The sequence below is a fragment of the Malurus melanocephalus genome, unplaced genomic scaffold, assembly GCF_030028575.1.
Source record: "Malurus melanocephalus ecotype Western Australia unplaced genomic scaffold, MMel_1.1 scaffold_97, whole genome shotgun sequence".
Lineage (NCBI taxonomy): Eukaryota > Metazoa > Chordata > Aves > Passeriformes > Maluridae > Malurus > Malurus melanocephalus.
The window spans coordinates 174,181-194,542 of record NW_026623329.1 but is presented as its reverse complement, the minus strand read 5'-3'; the positions used below and the strand labels follow the sequence as shown (position 1 = coordinate 194,542).

The 20,362-nt window shown below is 49.0% G+C and overlaps 1 protein-coding gene across 1 annotated transcript; it reads right to left on the bottom strand.

Moving 5' to 3' along the window:
- Positions 1–5,319: 5,319 nt before the first annotated feature.
- LOC130575098 (lymphocyte antigen 6E-like) lies at positions 5,320–11,160 on the bottom strand. The gene is made up of 3 exons (XM_057368777.1): positions 10,959–11,160; positions 8,736–8,855; positions 5,320–7,859 (listed from the first exon to the last, which is right to left on the bottom strand). The coding sequence occupies exons 1-3, from the start codon at positions 11,008–11,010 to the stop codon at positions 7,702–7,704; spliced, it is 330 nt and encodes a 109-aa protein (XP_057224760.1). The 5' UTR covers positions 11,011–11,160; the 3' UTR covers positions 5,320–7,701.
- Between the last annotated feature and the right edge of the window lie 9,202 nt (positions 11,161–20,362).

Here is a 20,362-nt window from a genome sequence, read left to right as displayed (position 1 = left end):
GAGAGTGGTAGTTTTGGCTCTTTAGTCTCCCTCCTTTCAAGGAGAAGGGAAGGAGGAGAGCAAGAGGATCTCCAGTAGAAGAGGTCCATGAAAATTCCCAGAAACTTCCCCTCTCATTTCTGGCCTAACATCAGGCCATGGTCTTGCTCCCAGACACTCTCCTGCCTTCCCATGTGGAAAAAAAAACCCGCTTTCCTTCAAGCTGAAAGGGAGATGGGAGGAAAGAAGTGCCAACATAAACAAATTTGGGATTGGCTGAGCACCAGGAGACCAAAAACTCTGCCCCTGTTCCCAGGGCATGGCTTTCACAGCAACATCCTGGGAATCTCCTCTCCACCACAGCACCAAGCAGTGCCTCTGGTAGCACTTCCAGAACCCAAGTCTAGCCATGACATCCTCTCTGTCCTCACTACCACCCGTGCTAGATGGTGGGATGGGTCCTCCCCACCTGCTCTGATTCCTCTCATTCGCCTGGGGAAGGGTGGCCAGAAAAGAGGAGGATGCCCCACGCCATCCAAGCAATCCTTAGGAATCCCCAGAAATTGCTTCCTTTGGGTTTCTTGGCCTTTTGAGGGTCCTGGACAGGTTCACTGAGTGCTCTGATGACAAAGAAGAGCAGTGAATCAACTTCTCCACCACTAAATCCGTCCAAAACTTGGCGTTTTCCCATTGTCAACATTCCCAGGCCAAGAAGCTCCTCCCAGTCCATGCCCAGGAGGCAGATTTGGATGTGTTTTGGGGCTGGAAAGAGTGCCACAAGTGTGTTGTGCCACGTGTCCTCGCAGCTGGGGGACATCYCCTGCCCCGTGCTGTTTATCTGTCTCGATGGAGCCTCTCCCTGTGGGATTTAATTTCAGGATTTTCCATATGTTTGCTTCTTCGCGTTCCTGCAGTGCCAAATTTCGGGTGGAGGAGGCTTTGGGGTGGGAAGTGACATGATCTATGGGGACACTGATGGGACAGCCTCCAACCCAGCTCCTGAGAAGAGGAAGGACTATTTCGGGAATGCCTGAATGCCACTCCTGCTGGTTTCCTTGGAAGAAGGAGAGTATCCAGGGGAAGCTCTGTGTTCCTGCCACCAAACCTCAGGGACTGGGGGTATTTGGGGGAATTAAATGTGGTTCAGTGCAGAAAACCACCAGATTCTGCTTCCTCTGAACCTGTCAGCCCCAGAGCCGGCAGCAAACCTTGGGAAGAGCGTCTGTCTGTGGATAATCCAACCGTGCAGCAAAGAGCACGTGTCCAAGAAAAGCTTTGAATTATAAGCATAGGGGAAAGAGAAACACTTTCAAACTAGAAGAGGAGATCCAAACTATCTTGGATCAGATATTGGGAAGAAATTCTTCCCTGTGAGGGTGGTGAGGCCCTGACACACGTTTCCCAGAGAAGTTGTGGCTGCCCCATCCCTGGAAGTGTCCAAGGCCAGTTGGATGAGGCTTGGAGCAAACTGGCATAATGGAAGGTGTCCCTGTCCATGGCAGGGGTTGGGACTGGATTAAAGTCCCTTCCAACCCAAACCATTCTGGGATTCCATGAGATTTTCCTGCCGTGGGAGGGGTTAAAGTACCCCCTCCCTTATCCCCTGCTGACGTCCAGCTGGGAGCTGATGAGCAGACCAACCTGTTTCCCAACTTCTSCAGGGTGGAGCTCATCCCTGAGCTCCTCCTTGCTCTCCTGTGTGCTGGGGCGAATCTGTGACAGTGCTGGGGAGGAGTCAGCTGCTGGTGGGGGAGGCAGATCAGTGGCACTCCCCAAGGTTTTCTGAGGATACAGGGCTCTGCATCCCATCCCAAATCCTGGTTTCAGACCTCTTTAGTTTACACCATCAAGACATGGCACATTCCAGGGACCAAATYCYRSTCTCAAAKCTCCTYTGTTGACACTGTGAGTTAATCCATGGGTCYTGGATCCCACCAGACCTGCTGGGCAGCCTCAGCCCATGTGAGACCCATCACCCTGGTGACACCAAATCAAAGCTGCAATGGCCACACCCTCGTCTTCACCTCTGGTCTCCATCGAGCTCCTTTGTGATGGGAGCAGGGCAGGGATGTCTTTCTCAATGTTTGCAGGCCCAGTTCYTGAGACAACTCCCAACTAAAGCTCCCCGTGAGTCAAGGAACAGCATTTCTGGAGGAGGCAGCAATGTGGGAGGTTGTTGGGAGGAGGAGCATTCCCACCTTTGGGAGCTGCAGAGACCTGGGAGAGGTACAGGCACCATGGGTGGGCACCAGATCCTCGTGATCCTGCTCTAGGGTCACCCCTGGGCCAGCTGGATGAAAGGACTGAGATCCAAAYGTCACCTGGAGTTGTTATCCCCATTTTTATCACGTGAATCAGACAGCGAGTGACTCTCCTGAGGTCAGACAGGGGGAAGTGGTGGAAATGCTTKGTTTGGATTCGTGCCTGGACCACCATCTCCCCAAAAAAACTYGGTGAACTTCCTCCCTGCTCCACTTCCCTGGAATTGCTGAAGGAATCAGGTTGAAGGCAGGGTGAAAGCTCAAAGGTGAGGAACAAAAAAGTAAAATTTGTATTAATCCAAATGCTGGCCCTGTGTTTTGGCTATGACCATTCCTGAAGGGAGCCAGAGGAATTTGAAGAAGCAGGAAGATGCTCCAGGAGTCCTTGCAAAGAGGGTGTATGTAGGAAAATCAGGAAAATTCTCCCAAAATGGGGAAAAAGGCACAGCACCATCTAATTTGATCCCCTCTTTATTCTCCAAAACTTCACAGATGCCAAGAAAATAAAGTTCCCTTCACGCTGCCAAGCCCAAAAATTTGCGGGATTCCCAAGAGCTTTGCAGCCATCGGAGAGGGTGGGACAGAGGGTCACCCACCTTCCAAGCTGCCCACGGTAACAAACTCTGAATTCAAACCCTGCAGGGCTTTGAGATTCGGATGGAAAAGCCCCCTGGCCTAGCACAGGGATGCTCCAGAATTATCCCAGAGCCCAAAGCAAGGCACACTCTGGATTGCTGCTGGTGTGGGGCAAACAGACACTGGAGAATGACCAGGAGCTGCTGGTGGAACCAACAGGATGGACCCACATTGTCCCTGGATCTATCCACCTGTGGATGGATCCTTCTCTGGGCTCAGCCAGCTCATCCCTCACCTGGCTGCTCGCTTTTTTCCTGGAAGTTGTTCCAGGATCTGGGCTGTCAGCATGCCGTGCCCTGGGACAGAGGCAGCAGCACCCTCTCGTGGGCTTTGTCTGGCTCTTCGTACTGGAACCCAGCCAGAATTTCCCAAGAAAGTGTTTTTTTTTACCGTCGTGTCTCCCCTCCCGCAGTTCAAAACATGCATTAGTGCCCCAGACATGGAAATTTTATGGAAAAGTGCCAACTTCCATCAAACTCCACCTTGTAGGTGGCTGGGTTTTTTATAGTTTTGCCACTTTTTAAAAAATTTATTTTATTTTCCTCACCAAGTCTGGGTTTCAAAGCAACTCACAGAGGCATGGAAAGGGTCAATCCCTTGGATTCACTTGCCCACAGCCTCTGGAAAGATTTGGGGGTCTCCAGGTCCTGTCCTCGGAGAGGCGAGTCACCCCAAAATCTCCAATTTAGCAAACAGGCATAGACTGAGGCATTCAGCATTCAGATAAGGCCAGGACATGAATCCTCAGAAGTTATTTCAGTTTGGAATGCTGGAAATCCAACGTATTTTATTAAGTCAAAAGTAAAAAAAAAAAGGATAATTTAAAAACCCACGTTTTTTATTTTTTGTTTCAGTCTGTCTTGACCCCAAACAGCTCCAGGGATTTCAGYTTGTAGCTTTTGGGTTGGAAAACTSCTGRTTTCTCCAAAAAGCTGGAATTTCCCCAAAGATGAATTTCCAGCAGGAAACTGTCACAAGCCCAGAGTTGTGTTTGTCCATCCCTGGTACCTGCTGGGAACAGCCAGGTCACTTYTCCCCTCTCCATATTCCTTGGTTTCCATGATCTGGCAGGTCACTCCAGAATCCCAGCGATGTTGGTCACCCCCYTAACCAAACGAGGACCTCACCCCCTCCCCTGAACCCTACAAAGAATTAGGAAACAGCTCTGGGGCTGCTGTGCCTCAGAGAGGAGGTTTGGGGTTTTCCTGCCTGGCCCAACACTCATCTCATGGTAGGGGTGGCAGGGGAACAAGGGGTGGCCACTGGTCACATGTCACCATCTGATGTCCCCTCTTCCACTAACCCCTGCCTGGGGAATTCTCCCTCTTTTTCAAGGTTTCATGGCTCTATCCCACTTCCCCCCTCCCTCCCAGCACATGGATTGGCACAGGGATAAATTTCTCCACAGGATTTGGTGGCTCTGAGAGCAAAGGTGAAGGGTGACAACTGCCCTGGACCCGAAGGAACCACGTCACAACACCATCCAGCRCGTCCCTGAGGTATCCAAACTGGTCATTATCCACAGCCAGGCATTTATTATTCCATTTGGAATCGTTGCTCCATCTGAATTCCACGTGATCCTGCTGGCTCCRGCCGCTGAAAGGGCTCTGTGTTCRCTTTGTGCTGCCTCTTTCAGGGCCGTGCTCAGGGAATTCTTCCTCCAAGGACCTTTTTCCATGCCTTGGAGGACAATATCTCCCACTTCCCTGTGTTCCCATGTCCATCTGGGTGGGTATCCCTCCCCAGATTCCTGCAATAACCCCGGAATGAGCCTCTAGAGCATCTTCACCTCTGTCCAAGCCTTTGGATAAGGTCAGAGAAGCTCAGTGCAGTCTGAAATGAGGAGAAAAAGGTTTTTCCAACCCCATTTTGTTAAGGATGCTCCAAACATCTTCCCAATCTGAGGGGTGGATGTTGCCTCTCACAGCACAGCTCAGGATCATTTTCTGGGCAGCCTCATCCRTGCGTTAATGACTCCCATCTTTCCGTGGTCCCAATTGGTCCTAATTCCTGGCCAAAATTAGTGGTTAGGAATCACAAATCATTAATCACCCTCCTTCCTCCATGCATGCCTCACGTGTCTTGGAGAGGTGCAATTGCCACCAGGGTTGATTGACATTACAGGAGGAGGTATTTCCATATCCTTGAGCTGCAGTGGGAATTGTAGGATCATGGAATGTTTTGGGTTGGAAGGAACTTAAAAATCATCCAGTTCTAAACCCCTGCCATGGGAGCACCTCCTGCTATCCCAGGTTGCTCCAGGCTTTATCCAGCCTGGCCTTGGACACTTCCAGGGATGAGGCAGCCACGGCTTTCCTGGGAAATCCATTCCAGGGCCTTACCCCCTTCCCAATAAAGATTTTCTTCCCRATATCCCATCTAAACCTCCTCTCTTTTTTAGTTTATTTTTCACATTGTTAAAAAAATAACCCTTTGCTCTTCAGCCATGCCCAGGATTATTTATTTCCCTTTCTCTTACCCATGGATACAAGGAAGCTTTTCTGCAGCAAAGGCACAGCAAATCAAGCAAAAAAAACCCAGCCAGTTTTGCTTTAAAGCAGCAAAAAAAAAAAAAAATCCCGACTGTTTTCCTGCAGGCTGGGGGAGCCTCTGTCTCCACTGCTGCAGGAAGAATAAATCCAACCCAATGAAATATTAATTATTAGAGTCAGTCCAACTGGGATTCCTTGGTGCTTTCAGAGAGTGGAGAAATTCTGGCATGCAGGAGAAAAAACACACAAATCCCTCTTTTTTGTTGTTTTTTTCCACTTTTTTATGAGGAAATATTTTGTGATGAGTAAATTAAGAGCTTTGTTTTGAGGGAAGGGAGGGGGTTTGGAGTGCTTCAGGCAGGGAAATAAAAATTCCTGAAGAGGGTTGGGAAGAGACTGTGGTGTAAATAAGAGGAGAAAGGAACCACCCCAAGTTCCTTCACTCGGTAACTGCAACAAGGAGGGGGTGAAGGAAAGCAGAAATTSATTAATAAAAGAGATGCATCCCAGAAAATTCCTTGTTATGAAAAAATCCTTCATCCCGAGCAGCCCAGGCTCCAGCCTGAGGCAGCCCTGCTCAGCGCAGCTCAAAGCCTCTTTTGTGCCTCTTGTTTACCAACTTCAAATTGGAAGCACAACAGGGAGCGTCATCCCTTGGCTGAGGAATGTTTTGCAGATTTGGGAGCTTTGACTCAATTTAAAGCATTCCCATGATTTTTCCAGAGCAAAATTCCTCCAAAAAGTGTTGCCTGGAAGAAAAGAAAAGCACTCAGGGCACCTCTGACAATGAAAAATCTCTGCGCTCTCATCGTTGTTCATTTCTTCAGCTCCTTTTTTACCCTCGTTTCTCTGCAGGCTCTGGAAATGTCTCCATGAARTATTTGGCCTCTCAATAATCAAAAAAACAATCACCAAGTTCACTGACTCTGTTCTCCTTATAGAACTCTCCACGGTTCCTCAGCAGCTCAACCCAAATGCTGCAAATGCTTTGCATGAGGGGAAGGGAAAGAGGAGGCACCGATTTCTTCCCTCTGGTGCCCAGGACCCGAGGAAACAACTGAAGCTGCATCAGAGGAGGKTTAGGCTGGATTTTAGGAAAATTTTCTTCATCCAGAGGGTCTTTGGGCACTGAAACAGACTCCCCAGGGAATGATCACAGCACCAAGCCTGCCAGAGCTCCAGAAATGCTTGGAAAAAGCTCTCAGGGATGCACAGGGTGGGATTGTTGTGGTGTCCTGTGCAGGGCCAGGAGCTGGACATGGATGATCCTTGTGGGTCCCTTCCAAATCAGGATATTCCCTGATTACCCTGCAGTTGCTTTGGAGGATGTCAGAGGGAAATCAATGGATTAATTAAATTAATTAAAGGTGAATTAATGGATTGCTGGAAGACACAATTCCAAGCAGTAGGAATTGTGAATCCAGGGTGCTGCTGGTCCTGGGTGAGGTCATGGGACTCCGACAACAGCAAAGCAACAGGAAGGAAGGGATTCCCCAAGGTGATGGGGACAGAGACAAGCAGGKGTGATGGAAATGGAGGTGTGGACAGAGACAAGCAGATGTGTACAGATGTGCACATAAGAGGGGTTGTTATTTTTTCCCAGAAGATGCCACTCTGTGGCTCCAACAGCATCCAAAATAGGAAAAAAAAATCCAGGAGAAAATCCTCTGGAGATGCAGGAGGTGCAGAAGGAGCATCTCCTCCCAAAGCTGCAGGACAGAGCACAAGAAGAAAGACATTGAAAGGCTGGAGTGTGTCCAGAGAGGGGAATGGAGCTGGAGAAGGGTCTGGAGCACCAGGAGAGGCTGAGTGGGCTGGGGGGGGGCTCAGCCTGGAGAAAAGGAGGTTCAGGGTAGACCTTTTGGCTCTGCACAACTCCCTGACAAGAGGGGGCAGCCAGGTGGAATCAGGCTCTGCAGACAGGGAACAGGGACAGGATGAAAGGAAATGGTCTCAAGTTTCACCAGGAGAGGTTCAGGCTGGACATCAGGAGGAATTTCTTCATGGAAAGRGTGGTCAGGCATTGGAAGGAGCTGCCCAGGGAGGTGGTGGGGTACCCATCCATCCAAGGAACGCCTGGAGGTGGCACTCAGTGCTCTGCTTGAGCCACAAAGCTCAGGGTTGAGAAGAAAATGAGAAGAAGGTTGGGAGACACCACAGGACAAGATGATGACYGCAATGCTTTATCCATTCCTCATGTTCAATGTCCACTGAACATGAGGAGTTCCCCCCACAGGGGGAATCTGGCCAGGCTCTTTGGTCCTTCAGGATCCTTTTTGTCCCAGCACCGCTGAGCAGGTAAAGAAGGACCTGGTATGGGACTGCCAGACCTCTCACCGCCGAGCCAGCCGGGGCCCCGGGCATGCACTCAGGTTGCACAGGAAGCTCTGACAGCAGTAGGAGGTGTAGGTAGCCAAGCCCAGCTTGAAGTTGTGATYTGGGCAGGTCTCGGAGCACTTCTTGGTGATCCTCTTCCAGAAAGACAAAAAGCCTGGCCCGGAGAAGGGAGAGRGTGGGATCAGCAGTGGGATTTGTTGAGTCCCATTGTCCCCCCACAACCCCAGAAATCAGCATGAGACCCATCCTGGTCCCACCACAACCCAGGAATTGTTGGTGGAATTCCATATCCGTGCTGGTCATCCAGCACTTCCTACCTTGGATCCTGACATCAGGACATTTTTAGGTGTGCAATTGCAATGTTCATTCCGGGATTCAAATCACATTCCCAGGCTTCTCTGCTTGAGGGAAATAATACTGTTTCCCTGTGTGCCTGGCTTGGATCAGAAATAGAGTGACCAGCAGGACCAGGGAAGTGATTTTTTTCCCCTTTCTTGTCACTGGTGAGGCCACACCTCAAATTTTGGGATCAGTTTTTGGTTCCTCACTGCAATAAAGTCATTGAGGGACTGGAGCATGTCCAGGGAAGGGAATGGAGCTGAGGAAGGGGCTGGAACAACAGGAGCAGCTGAGGGAGCTGGAGGGCTCAGCCTGGAGAAAAGGAGACTTAGGGGGGACCTTCTCATTCTCTACAGCTCTCTGAGGGTGGAGCCAGGTTGGGGTTGGGCTCTGCTCCCAGGGGACAAGAAATCAAGGTTCAAATTTATTTCTTCTTCTCCTGGAGGATCCTTCCTCTCCCCTCGATGTCCCCTGATTTTCCATGCAAGAATCAAACTACAGCTAAAAAGAACAATCTCACCGTGTGAWGGGGAGGAGGATCTCAAACCTTCAGCACTGCCAGGTTGGGTTGGGAAGGGGCTCCACCTCCCACACACGCTTCCCAATGACTCCTCAGCCCATAACAAATCCAACCCAAAACCTCACATCCCATCCCTGAGTCCCTATGAGGAGACCCAGACCCAGCACCTACCGATTCCTACGGAGGCCACGTTGGTGACACAGTACACATCGTTKTCCGAGCACTTCTCAGCCTTCAGGCAGCTCCAGTTGCTTTGTTCCCAGTTGCAGCTGTAGCAGTAGAGGGCATTCACTGCAGGAGGAGACACAAAACATGCAAGAGGGAGATGGACTGACTCATCCTGACCTGCACCAGCCGTGGTGTGGCCAGCAGGACAGGGCAGGGWTTGTCCCTCTGTGCTGGGCACTGCTGAGACCACACCTCAAATCCTGTGTCCAGTTCTGGCCCCTCATGACAAGACTTTGATTGAGGGGCTGGAGCGTTTTCAGGGAAGGGAACAGAGCTGGGGAAGGGGGTGGAGCACCAGGAGAGGCTGAGGGAGCTGGGAAAGGGGCTCAGCCTGGAGAAAATGAGGCTCAGGGAGGACCTTCCCACTCTCCACAACTCCCTGACAGAAGGTGGCACCAGGATGGGTTGGGTTCTGCTTGTAGGGAACAAGGACAAGACAAGGGGAAACGGCCTCAAGTTGTATCAGGGGAGGTTCAGGCTGGACATCAGGAGGAATTTCTCCCTGGAAAGAGTGGTCAGGCATTGGAAGGGGCTTCCCAGGGAGGCGATGGAGTCCCCATCCCTGGAGATGTCCAAGGAAGGCCCGGACGCGGCACTCAGTGCTCTGGCAGTGATAGGTCAAAGACTGGACTCAAAGATCTTGGAGATCTTTTCCAACCTCAATGAATCTGGGATTCTGTGAAATGCCACCAGTCCTGGCAGCAAAAACTGTCCCTTCTTTTCATTGAGTTTCAAATTGATGAGGTGCAGGTCAGATAAAAGCCATGGAGCTCAAAGACCCAACCCTCTCTTCCAGTGCCGCATCCAGCCTGGCCTTGGACACCTCCAGGGATCCAGGGGCAGCCACAGATTTTCTGGGTAACTTTTGCTAGGGCCTTCCCACCCTCACAGGGAAGAATTTTTTCCATATATCCAACCCAAATTTCCCTCTTTGAATTTGATAGGCCAAGGACAGCAGGTTTGATGCAATGCTTGGAGCAGGGAACAGTAGGGACTCCTGGGGGAGTTTCCAAGGATGTGCCAAGGCCTGGGGTCACCTTTTCTAYTTGCTGGGGATGATTAAACTGCAGCTTAATTAGGCAGAAAGCSCTGGCAGATAAAAAGGGTTAATTGGGACCTTCACAGCCTAAGGTCAGGCTCCCACGYCTTTGTCTTTGGGTGGGACATCAGTGCCCCCAAAAATAAATCCAGAACCTGGTTTAAAGGAAAAAGAAGATGAAGAGAAGGATTTTTTACTCTTTGCTGTGAGAATTCAGCCCTAAGATATGTGCAGYGAATGCTTAATTTTTACTGCCTGGATAATCCAACGTGGATTAGSCCAGGCTTCGTTTTGGCACTGAGGACAATCTCCCTGTCTCCCGGGCCTTGTTAACACTTGGAAATCTGTCAGGATTGCTGTTCTGGTGAGTAAACAAAGCTAAATAGCAGAAAGGTATTCTCAGGCYACAATGGGCCAGAAATAACTATTCCAAGGAATTCTTTCTCTGCACCAGACATGTGGCACAATTCCACGCGCTGGCAAAGCCTCTCCTGCTCTCCAAAATGAGGATGAGGTTTATTCCCTCTGGTCTATAGAGGATATAGGATCATATTCCTCAAAAGGGCTCTGATTTAATTGATCATCTCTCCATGAAATAAAATACACGATCTGTAACACAATTACTATGCAAATACCCACCACCATTAACCCGTTCAGTCCACATCCCAACTTCTCCCTAGTTCCCTGACTTTTTGTCCCAAAATCTCTAAAGTCACCAAGCTGTGGGGTAGAAACAGCTGCACAAGGCCAGATGTTGGAGGTGTGGCCCTGTCCTCATGGACCAGAAACACAGAGCATCAAAATTTAGAAATAACCTCAGCCTTGTACCACCCCACCAGGAAAGCTCCCTGGAAAGTGTCTCAAAGGCAAACCAGTGGGAGCTGCCTCCTTTCTTCTGTCTTTTTTCCCTAAAAAAACAGTAGGACAGGGAAATTTCCCATCGGAAATGAACATTTTCTCACACCCAGACCGAGATTACAGATAAAACCCCCCAAAATGAGCACTGTGTCCTTCAGCTGCGCCATTCCAAGACCTGAGGAACCCTCTCCCGTGATTSCTCTCCCGGGATATGAGGCCTCCCCGCTTTTAAAACACTCAACCATACATTATCTAGGAGCAAACCTCACCTTGAGCAGCAAATAGGACCAAAGCCAGCACCGCAAGGAAAGAGAACTTCATCTTCTCCCGATCGTCTCCGCAGCCCAGGAAAAACACCCTCACCTGGGGACAGGATATAAATCTTCCCTGCCTTTGGACGGAGCGATGATGAAGCCAACGATTTGGAAAGAGTGGGCAGGGATCACGGATTAGATGAGAGGCCAGGAATGCATGTGGGTTTTTTTCTCACCTCAGCATTGCCTTCAGGCTGGGCTGGCGATTCCAGGGAGCAGTGAAAGCACTCTGGGAATTCATGCCATTTATTGGGATWAATCCTTTAATTCAGCTCTGGTCTGGCCAGCAGTGCTGCTGATGTCTGATCATCATGTCTGTGGCCTTTTCTTAAAGGAAAATGGGAACAAGCGGCATAAATTAATGGAATTACCTGAGTGGGTTATGCCAAGGTTAGACYTAGAGAAGTCCCAACATCGACAGTCAGGGTAAACCAAGGGTAAACCTGGATATTCTCAGGGACAGGAAATGCATAATTTGRTTACCTACAAAGTTTTAAATCAGAAAATCCTGGAATGGTTTGGGTTGGAAGAAACTTTAAAGATCATCTCATTCCACCCCCTGYCATGGGCAGGGTCACTTTCCAGGTGCCTCCAAGCCCCATGCAACCTGGCTTTGAACAYTTACAGCAAGGGTTAAAGAGATCTTYATCCCCCTTTTACAAGGAGCATCCAATCCAGGATCTCTGGATCCCAGTCAGACAAAAATGTCATCAGCCTTTCCTATTTCCCTRCACGATGACACTTTGGGCGGAGCTGGAGCTGATAACTTCATCTCTTCTGGGGCTTCCATTTGACTGCCTGTCCCACTTGTGCTTCCAAGGAAAGAATTATCAGCATGTTTAGCATTGGATATCAGCAGACATCTCTGTGAATCACCAAGCCACCAAAGAGCAGGGAGGGTGAAGCAGGAGGAGCCCCATGGAGCAAAGTCACTTGGGTCATCAGATGTCTGCGTATCCCTTCCCTCTCCATCCTGCCGGAAAAGAGAACAGAGATCCACTGCAACCACACGGCCTGGAGTTTAGGAGATGGAGAAGAGGCAGAGGGTCCAAAAAAGTGTGGAAGAAAGATGGATGAGGTGAGGTTAAAATTGGGGTCAACAGGATTTTGGTTGGGGGGAGCTGAGCAAGGTGAGCAAAATTCCCTGAGGCAGAGGTGATGCTCATCCAAGACATTCAGAGCATCCAGTGGGATCAATCACTGATCACAGTGAAGGCATGGCCAGAAAAAAAAACAAAGAGACACCAAAAACCCACCACATCTTCATTTCCAAGGAAACAAAAGGCAGGRGGGATTCTTGCAGAGAGCTTTTTTTGCTTGACTTGCAGATATTTTAGAGGTTTCTGACACCACCGGCTCTGCTGATGTAAAACTGGAGCAACAGGATGGGGAAGTAATCCCTGATAACCCCAGGAGCGCCAGCCATTCCTCTCCCGTGGATCTACAACTGGGCGTGGAGAGGATCAACCACATCTCTTGCCCAAGAGATGAAGCTCTGCCAGGCTTGGGGCCCGCGAGCCCCAGGAATGTCAGAGGAGGTGTGTCAGTGCTGCCCGGTGTCACAAGGCAGTGACCAAAAAGCAGGACCTGTTCCCAGGGAATAAGGATTGGCCAGTGTGATTCATGGTGGCATCAGGGATGAGTCTTTAGGGGAGTCTGGAAATCAGCCTGGGAATCTAAGGCTTGGAGTCCTGCGACAGAAGGAGCACCATGGAAAAGCCCCGTCCTCTTATTTTAACCGGTTTTGACTGTTTTTTTGAGGAAAAATGTGGAAAAATCATTGTGTTGCTCTTCAGTGTGATTTGGGTTGTGGACTCTCCATYCCTGGAAGTGTCCAAGGCCAGGCTGGATGGGGCTCAGAGCCACCTGGGATAGGGGAAGTTGGCCCTGTCCATGGCAGGAAGTTGGAATAAGATGATCTTTGAGATCCCTTTTAACCGAAACCATTCCACAATTAACAAGGTTTATTCCCTCAATTCCAATGACCAGTGGCACAAACATCTCCTGCCTGACACAGAACCAAGTCCAGGGATTCCAATCTGCYCCTCACTGCCAGCAGGAAGATCTCCAAGGCCATGGGAAGTGGTCCACCACAGCTCCACTGGCAGGAGAGGCTTGATGGACAAGCAGGATGATGGACAAAGGTGCACAGYGGGTCAATTCCCATTTTGAGGGGTGCCAGTGGCCCACTGAGCCAGATTTTTGGGAAGTTACCATCCTCTCCTCAGAAATGTGTGATGCACGTGTGAGCTGTGGTGCTGCCATGGCTGGCATTTCCTCAGGATGGTGGTGTCACCCTGGATKGCCAACACATGGAAGCAGCATGGCAGGAGCATGGAAGGATTGGCTGGATCAGGGCAGAGAGCTGGAAAAAAGGTGTCTTGGTATCCATATGATATAGCTGTGCCAGTAAATTCAAATTTCTGGGACCACTTCCAGCCCAGAGGCCAGGACATAAATCAGTCTCCTGGGTATAGTCCTTCCTTCATTTTATTTCGTTATGTTTATTTATTTTATATATTRTGCCACCACCTCTGTTTTATTCCAGACATCCCATGGAGCAAGGGAGGTTAATCCATCCTAGAACCTCACCAGGGAACGTGCCAACAATTAAACAAATTAATTAAATGTTGTGGATGATGTTGCAGGCCASGGATGTTCCTAGCAACTGTTTGTTTCCCCTATCTTAGGTTCATCCTTGGAGATCAGGCCCTTGCAGGCGCGTGAATCACATCCTTCAGGATGAGAACTCAATCCCAGATTTTGCTCTTGGCTCTGGAACACTGCACGGCGTGCCTCTGTTGGGGTCACATAAACGTGGCTTTGTTTGCCTGCCCTCTGGAATGTTCTGACTRTTGAGCCTTCCTGGATGTGGAACAGAGAGCAGAAATCCAGGAACAAGGAGCTGCTCATTTTCTGGGAGGTTTATGCTGGGTTCTTCTCAAAATGGCCTTGGGATGAGTATCCACACATGGAACCACAGGTAAGGAACTCCATGAGAAGGAGGGACAGAAACATCACAGATTTGCCCCATGGGAACTTTTCCTTTTATTTGTCCTGAAGCTTTTACCTATGGTCAGTGTGACACCTGCCTCAGGCGGCATCTCAGAAGGTTCCCAGGTAATTCCATCCATCCCAATCTGTTTTGCCATTCCCACCCAGTTCTAGTGCACCAGGGGTTGCAGGATGAAATTGGTTCTTAGCTCCAGGGATATTCCAGCCCTAAATAAAACCCAGGGAAGCAATTGCAGAATCATGTTGCCCGTCTTTCATTTTTTGTAGAGTTTTTGAGTGAGGAAAAGGCTGGATATGGCATCAATTTTTGGTAGGGATGACAATTTGGAGAACACAGGGCTCTGGGAGAAGAGGAACTCTATAGGTTGAGCACCTCCTGGAGGAGTGGGAGCTCCAGCTCTTCCCTTCCTCAATTCCAACGGCAATAAAAAGTGATTTTTCCTTCTTTTTCCCATCTTTCTCCTTCTCCACAGGGATTTCCTTGTACTCATCCTGCAAGGCTCGTTCGTTGCACCCCTCCTGGCTGTGACCTCCCCAAAATCAGAACACCCAGGTGAGCTGTCACCACCATGTCCCTGACACAGATCTGGCCTCACCTCARACCCTCAGAAGTGCTCAGATTCCAGGGAAACTGAGATCTTGGATCCATACAGGTTTAAACCCTTTGCCTGTCAAACACAGAAGGATTTGGTTCCTGGGGCTTCTCCTGCCAATCTCCCACACATTCCCCATTCCTGGGTGCTCTGGAGGTGCCCAGATGCTCCCCATGTCAATTCCCATGGGGAAGAGACACTCAGGATCAGGAACCAAGTGTGGGCAGCAGGGGCTGGGATCCATTAAGGTGGTGGAATCCTAAGAATTTGCACTTTGGCTTCCTCTCTTCCAAGCAGGACAGGAAAATGGTGCCCCAGGGCCATACTAAATCCATGCTTATGGATATTACCTGATTTTATGGTGTCTCTGGGAGTCTTGTATTGCCCAAATCCCAGCTGGATCTGGATTAAGTCACATAGAAGATTACATCTGTAATTGGGGACATTAATCCAACAGTTATGTGCAGCTCCAGGGGAGTCCTTCCAACTTCCTTGGGGCTGGAATCACTGCAGAGCTGTCATGGAATCTACGCCAATAATACATGGGACGCCCATGCACAATTCCAAGGCCTCTCCCTCAGCTGTCCACACTTTTTAACTGTTAATGTGTTCCTCAGCATGGCTTTGACCTGACAAAGTAGGAAAATCCCTGAAAATCCCACATCCAAAATCCCACACCTTCTCCAGACAACATATTGAAACAATACCACTGGAGATGTAAATCCATTCTTTTTGAAGACTTTTGTTTTTTTCCATAAACCTTCTTACATTTCCATCTGGCTGAGACACAAGGAGAGCTGGGGCTGTGCTGATCAGGATTGGATCTTCCTCCCACTCACTTCCATTTGTTTTCCTCCCTGTGTAATTCCATGAACAACCTGTTCCCAGCCCYGAGCCCGACTATGAGTCAGCTCTCCATAAAAAGAGAATAAATAATAAACATCTTGGAATTGTCTTTGGTGTTTTTTTTTTTTTAATAGTGGATGTAGAGGCAATGTTTAGATAGGAGATTGGGAATAAATTCTTGTCTGTGAGGGTGGTGAGGCCCAGGTACAGGTTGTCCACATAGGCTGGAATCCCTGGAAGTATTCCAAGCCAGGYTGGAGCAACCTGGGATAGTGGAAGGTGTCCCTGCCCATGGAGGATGGAACGAGATAAGCTTTAAGGTCTTTTCCAACCCAAATCATTCCATGATTCTGGGAAATAAGGATGGGAGAAGAAGCTCCCAAGGGCACTTCACATTTTCAGGTCAAGTTTTTTTGGGAGCTGTGACAGCAAGAAGTAGAAGGAAAACCAACCTCCAGCTCTTGATAGAGCCCTGTCTGCTGACTTCCTAAACACCACAGGATGGGGACTCCTGGATTTCCATTGATCCCAGAGAAAAGGGGTCCAGCCAGGAGAAACCGCTCTGTGAGGACCAGGATTGTGGTTGTCCAGTTGGGGTCAATCCTGAAGCTTTGGGAAAGRTTTGTTCCCACTGTGGCCATGGGGATTTCTCTCCTGTGACCCCATAGAATATCCTGAGGTGGAAATTATGCGAGGATCATCCAAGTCCTGCCTACTTCAGGAAAATAAAGACTAATCCTGTGCCAAACAGTGGGGGGAAAGCTGGATGGAGKCTTTTCCATGCATGTTAATTCCTKTTTTKAAGACAACTCATGGAATCATRGAATGTTTTTGGTTGGAAGGGACCTKGAAGATMATTTGGATCCAACCCCCTRCCATGGACAGGKACACCTTCCACTATCCCAGGTTTCTYAGATSSTYRTCCAGCCTGRCCTTRGACASTTCAGGGATGGGRAATCCACTACTTCTCTGGGCAACCTGKGCCAGRGCYTTACCCCATCCAATCACCCCRTACCCRCCCYTCTCTCCCATCCCACATTTCCYRTCCTCAGGAWCTCCAAGCCACAATTTTCCTGCTCTGTGTCCTTGGATCAGAGGCACAAATCCTTCATCCTGCCTGAGTTATGGCTTGGGGCTGCTATTTATACAAACCTACAGCTGCTCYCTACAAAGCTAAACAAAAGCCAAGCTAATTAGCCAGAACCACTYGGTCCATTAGGAAAATTGCTCTTCCCACTCAAGCAAGATTGAAAAATAAAAAATAAAAACACCCCAGGCAGGTCAAGACAAGCTCAGAAGTTTCAATCCAGAGATTTTTACAAAGTCAGCACAAAGCTGCTGGTCMRGGAGGAGCAAAAAGGCRYAAAATCATGGAATTGTTTGGGCTGGAAGGGATTTTTGGTTCATCTCATTCCAACCCCCTGCCATGGGCAGGGATTTGTTGGGTGCTCCAAGCTCCATCCAACCTGGCCTTGAACACTTCCAGGGATGGAGCAACCACAGCTTCACTGGGAATTCCACTCCAGGGCCCCACCACCCTCACAGGGAAGAATTCCCTCCCAATATCTCATCTAACCTTACCCTTTTCCAGTTTAAAGCTCTTTCCTCTAGTCCTGKCCCTCCATCCCTTGTCCCCAGTCCCTCTCCGGATTTCCTGGAGCCCATCTAGGCACAGGAAGGGGCTCTGGGCTCTCCCTGGATCCTTCCCTTCTCCAGGCTGGACATTCCCAGCTCTCCCAGGCTGTCTCCAGAGCAGAGGGGCTCCAGCCCTTGGAGCATCTCCATGGAGCATCTCCTCTGGACTCACTCCAGCAGCTCCAGGTCTTTCTGATCCCAGATGTGGACACCGTGGTCCAGGTGGATCTCAGCTGACTGGGGCAGAGGAGTGTCAACAAGAAACACCAAATTTAAGGGATAGCAAACAACATTATCTTGGACTCAAAGAGGAAAACCTGGACTGAACAATTCCCTGTTCTATTTCTGGAATTTTATCTCCCAGTTTTGTCATTTTTATATTGTTATGTTATTTTTCTCAGCACACGGGAAGGTCCTGTGAGGATGACCCAGTGCAGACCCTGTAAAATGTGAGAATACAGAGAAAAATCATAAAATTAAAAAAAAAAAAAAAAAAAGAAATAAAACTTTATTTTTTTTAATCACAAAAGAGAGTCAGAGGTTGTGCAGCCTCAGTCCAGCCATGTTTTTGCTTAAAGTGCCTCACTCCAAAGCCTGTCCAAATGGCTGGAGAGAAAATGGTATATTATGGCTGTAGCCACCCAACATACAGTCTCACAGGCAAAGCAAGAGAAGACAAAGTGAAAAGAAAAAAAAAAAAAAAAAAAAAAAAAAAAAAAAAAAAAAAAAAAAAAAAAAAAAAAAAGGATTGTGCTGAGTTCCTGGGCTTGGAAGAGCAGCCAGACCTTCCAGATCTGGTTTATCTCCCCTCCCCCACTTCCCAGCCCCAGCAGCACCAGAATTTGGTTTCGGGGACAGTTAAGTTCATTTCATGCCTTGTTTTGCCAAAATCCAGTATTGGAGTCAAGGATGTGCAGGAGAGGGGTGAAGGTGGAGATTTAACCCCTCCAGGTGTTCCCTCCAACTGAAGTGCTGCTTCCTGCACCAGGAATGAACTGTGGGAAAATCAGGATCTGTTTCTGCCTGGGGAGGACCAAGACTGGASCAGGAGACCTAATTAAAGCTGATTGAGTTAATTCCCACTCCGTTCTCCTCCACTTTGGCAAATCCAGCCTTCASGAGTCAAAGATCACAACAAAATCTTGAGAAAGAGCAGAAGAGATTACACAGAATGAGCTCATTCACCTCTGAGTGACCCTGGGAAGGGTTTGGAGACTTCCTCATTGTCCCACCCTGGCAGGAAAATCCCAGCCCTGTTTCCAAGAGGAGAGGCAGCCTGAATGACACCCACCCACCCGGACACACCTGGCATTTTTTTGGGAAGGCATCAGATGTCTGCCTCCTCCACCACAGGACAATCCCAGGGAACCTCTGGAAGCTCCTACAGTCTGCAGCAGCTTCACATCACTTGGAAAAGTGACTTTTTACACTCAYAGATCAYTGGGATGAGGGGGGGAATGGCYTCCCACTGCTAGAGGGCAGGGTTAGATGRGATATTGGGAAAGAATTCCACCCTGGGAGAGTGGGGAGGCCTTGGAATGGGATTCCCAGAGAAGCTCTGGCTGCCCAATCCCTGGAAGTGTCCCAGTCCAGGTTGGATGGGACTCAGAGCAATCCCCTCCATGGCAAGGGGATTGAATTGCAAGATTTTGAAGGTCCTTTCCAACACAAACCATTCCATGATTCCCTGATCTCTGTCTTTCCAGGCTCACAGCACCAAAAGGAATTTAGGAGCCTCCCTTGCAGCTGGGAGTGCCTTGATCCCAAGGCTTACTCCTGAGCCAAGCCAATCAATCATAATTGCAACTTAATCCCATCTTGGATTAAGAATATTAACTAAGTAATTTTTTGGGATTTCTCATGCTCCAGCTTGCACTGGCTCAGGACTAAGTTCTGGAGAAGCCAATCTCAGAGTTTGGGATAACTCAGCTGAGTTTTACCTGATTCTTTATTTTGTTTTGAATAACAGAGGTGCCCACTGGCCAAAAATAGGGACGGGAAGAGCCAGGCTGGATGTTATCCACTCCTTCCCAGTAGGAGACCCAGGATGTGCAGCCATCCTCATCCCACAGGTATCAGCTCTCCTGCACAGGGCACAATCCTGCATTAGACAATTTATCCCATTTCTCCCAGGTTTCCTTTCCTTGAAGCCATTTTCCTTGGCATCAGAACCTCCAAACACGTAGCACAGGATAATGGCTCTCCAATTCAGGCTGATTTTCTAAGCCTGGCTGATGGGAAGGGATAGAAAATCCAGGGAGCTCCTTCAGCACGTTTTATTTTTGCCAAACCACAGCCACGCTCATGTCTCCCACTAAAAAAGACTGGAAAAAGAAACACCTCCATTCATGGACTTCAGAATCTGAATAACATCAGACAGCCTCAAGTGGTCCTCCCCTTTCCTCTCAAGCCGACAAAACCTTGCCTTGAAAGTTTCTGTTCTATATTTCCCGCTTTTTCCTCCTCATTTTTGCAATGTCAGGAAAACCCCTCTGGACACCCTTCACCTTTCTCTTCCTCAAGTCCCCAAGGGAGTTTCCTCACTTTTCACAAGTCAGCCGGGCTGCAGTTGGTTTTTGTTTTCCTTTCATCCCATCACTCCAGGGATTGGATGCGAGGGAGAAGCAGCAAAYGCTCCATCACCTTCCCTTTCCGCACCGATTAAGATAAATCAGCCAAAATTCCATCTCTCCAGAAGTTTGAAAGCCCCATCATTAGGCAGATGAAAGAGCAGCCAAGCAGAGMTGATGAGTTSCCTTCCCCAAAGCRGCTGAGTCACYRTTCCTGGAGGGATTWAAAAAACATGGAAATGTGGCAYTTGGGGAACATTGTCATGGGRTGAACACAACAATTAACAGCTGCACTTGATTAACATAAAGGGCTCTTCCAACCTAAATGATTCCATGATTTAGATCACCTGATGGGCCAGGGAAGGGAGGAGCCCAGCAAACCCAAAAATTCAGGAATTGGCTCTGGAAAACTGGAGGCTGATGAGTTTTTTCATCCAGGAGGATCAATAATCTGGTTGGGACACAGAGCAAGAGCCTGACTCATYCTCAGCGTGGGAAGGTTTGTGATGTGCACAGCTCTGGCCACTGAATTTATATTCCCAAATCTCCAGAAGGCTGATGCAGAAGGAAAAATCAGGGATGGATCTCAACGGAGTTTCCAGGTGCTTGAACAATTTCTRTGGGAAGAGGAATTGTTTGTACAGCCCCAACCAGCCTTGGATTGGGGGCAGCAGAGGCACATCCAGCTCTGGGCTCATCG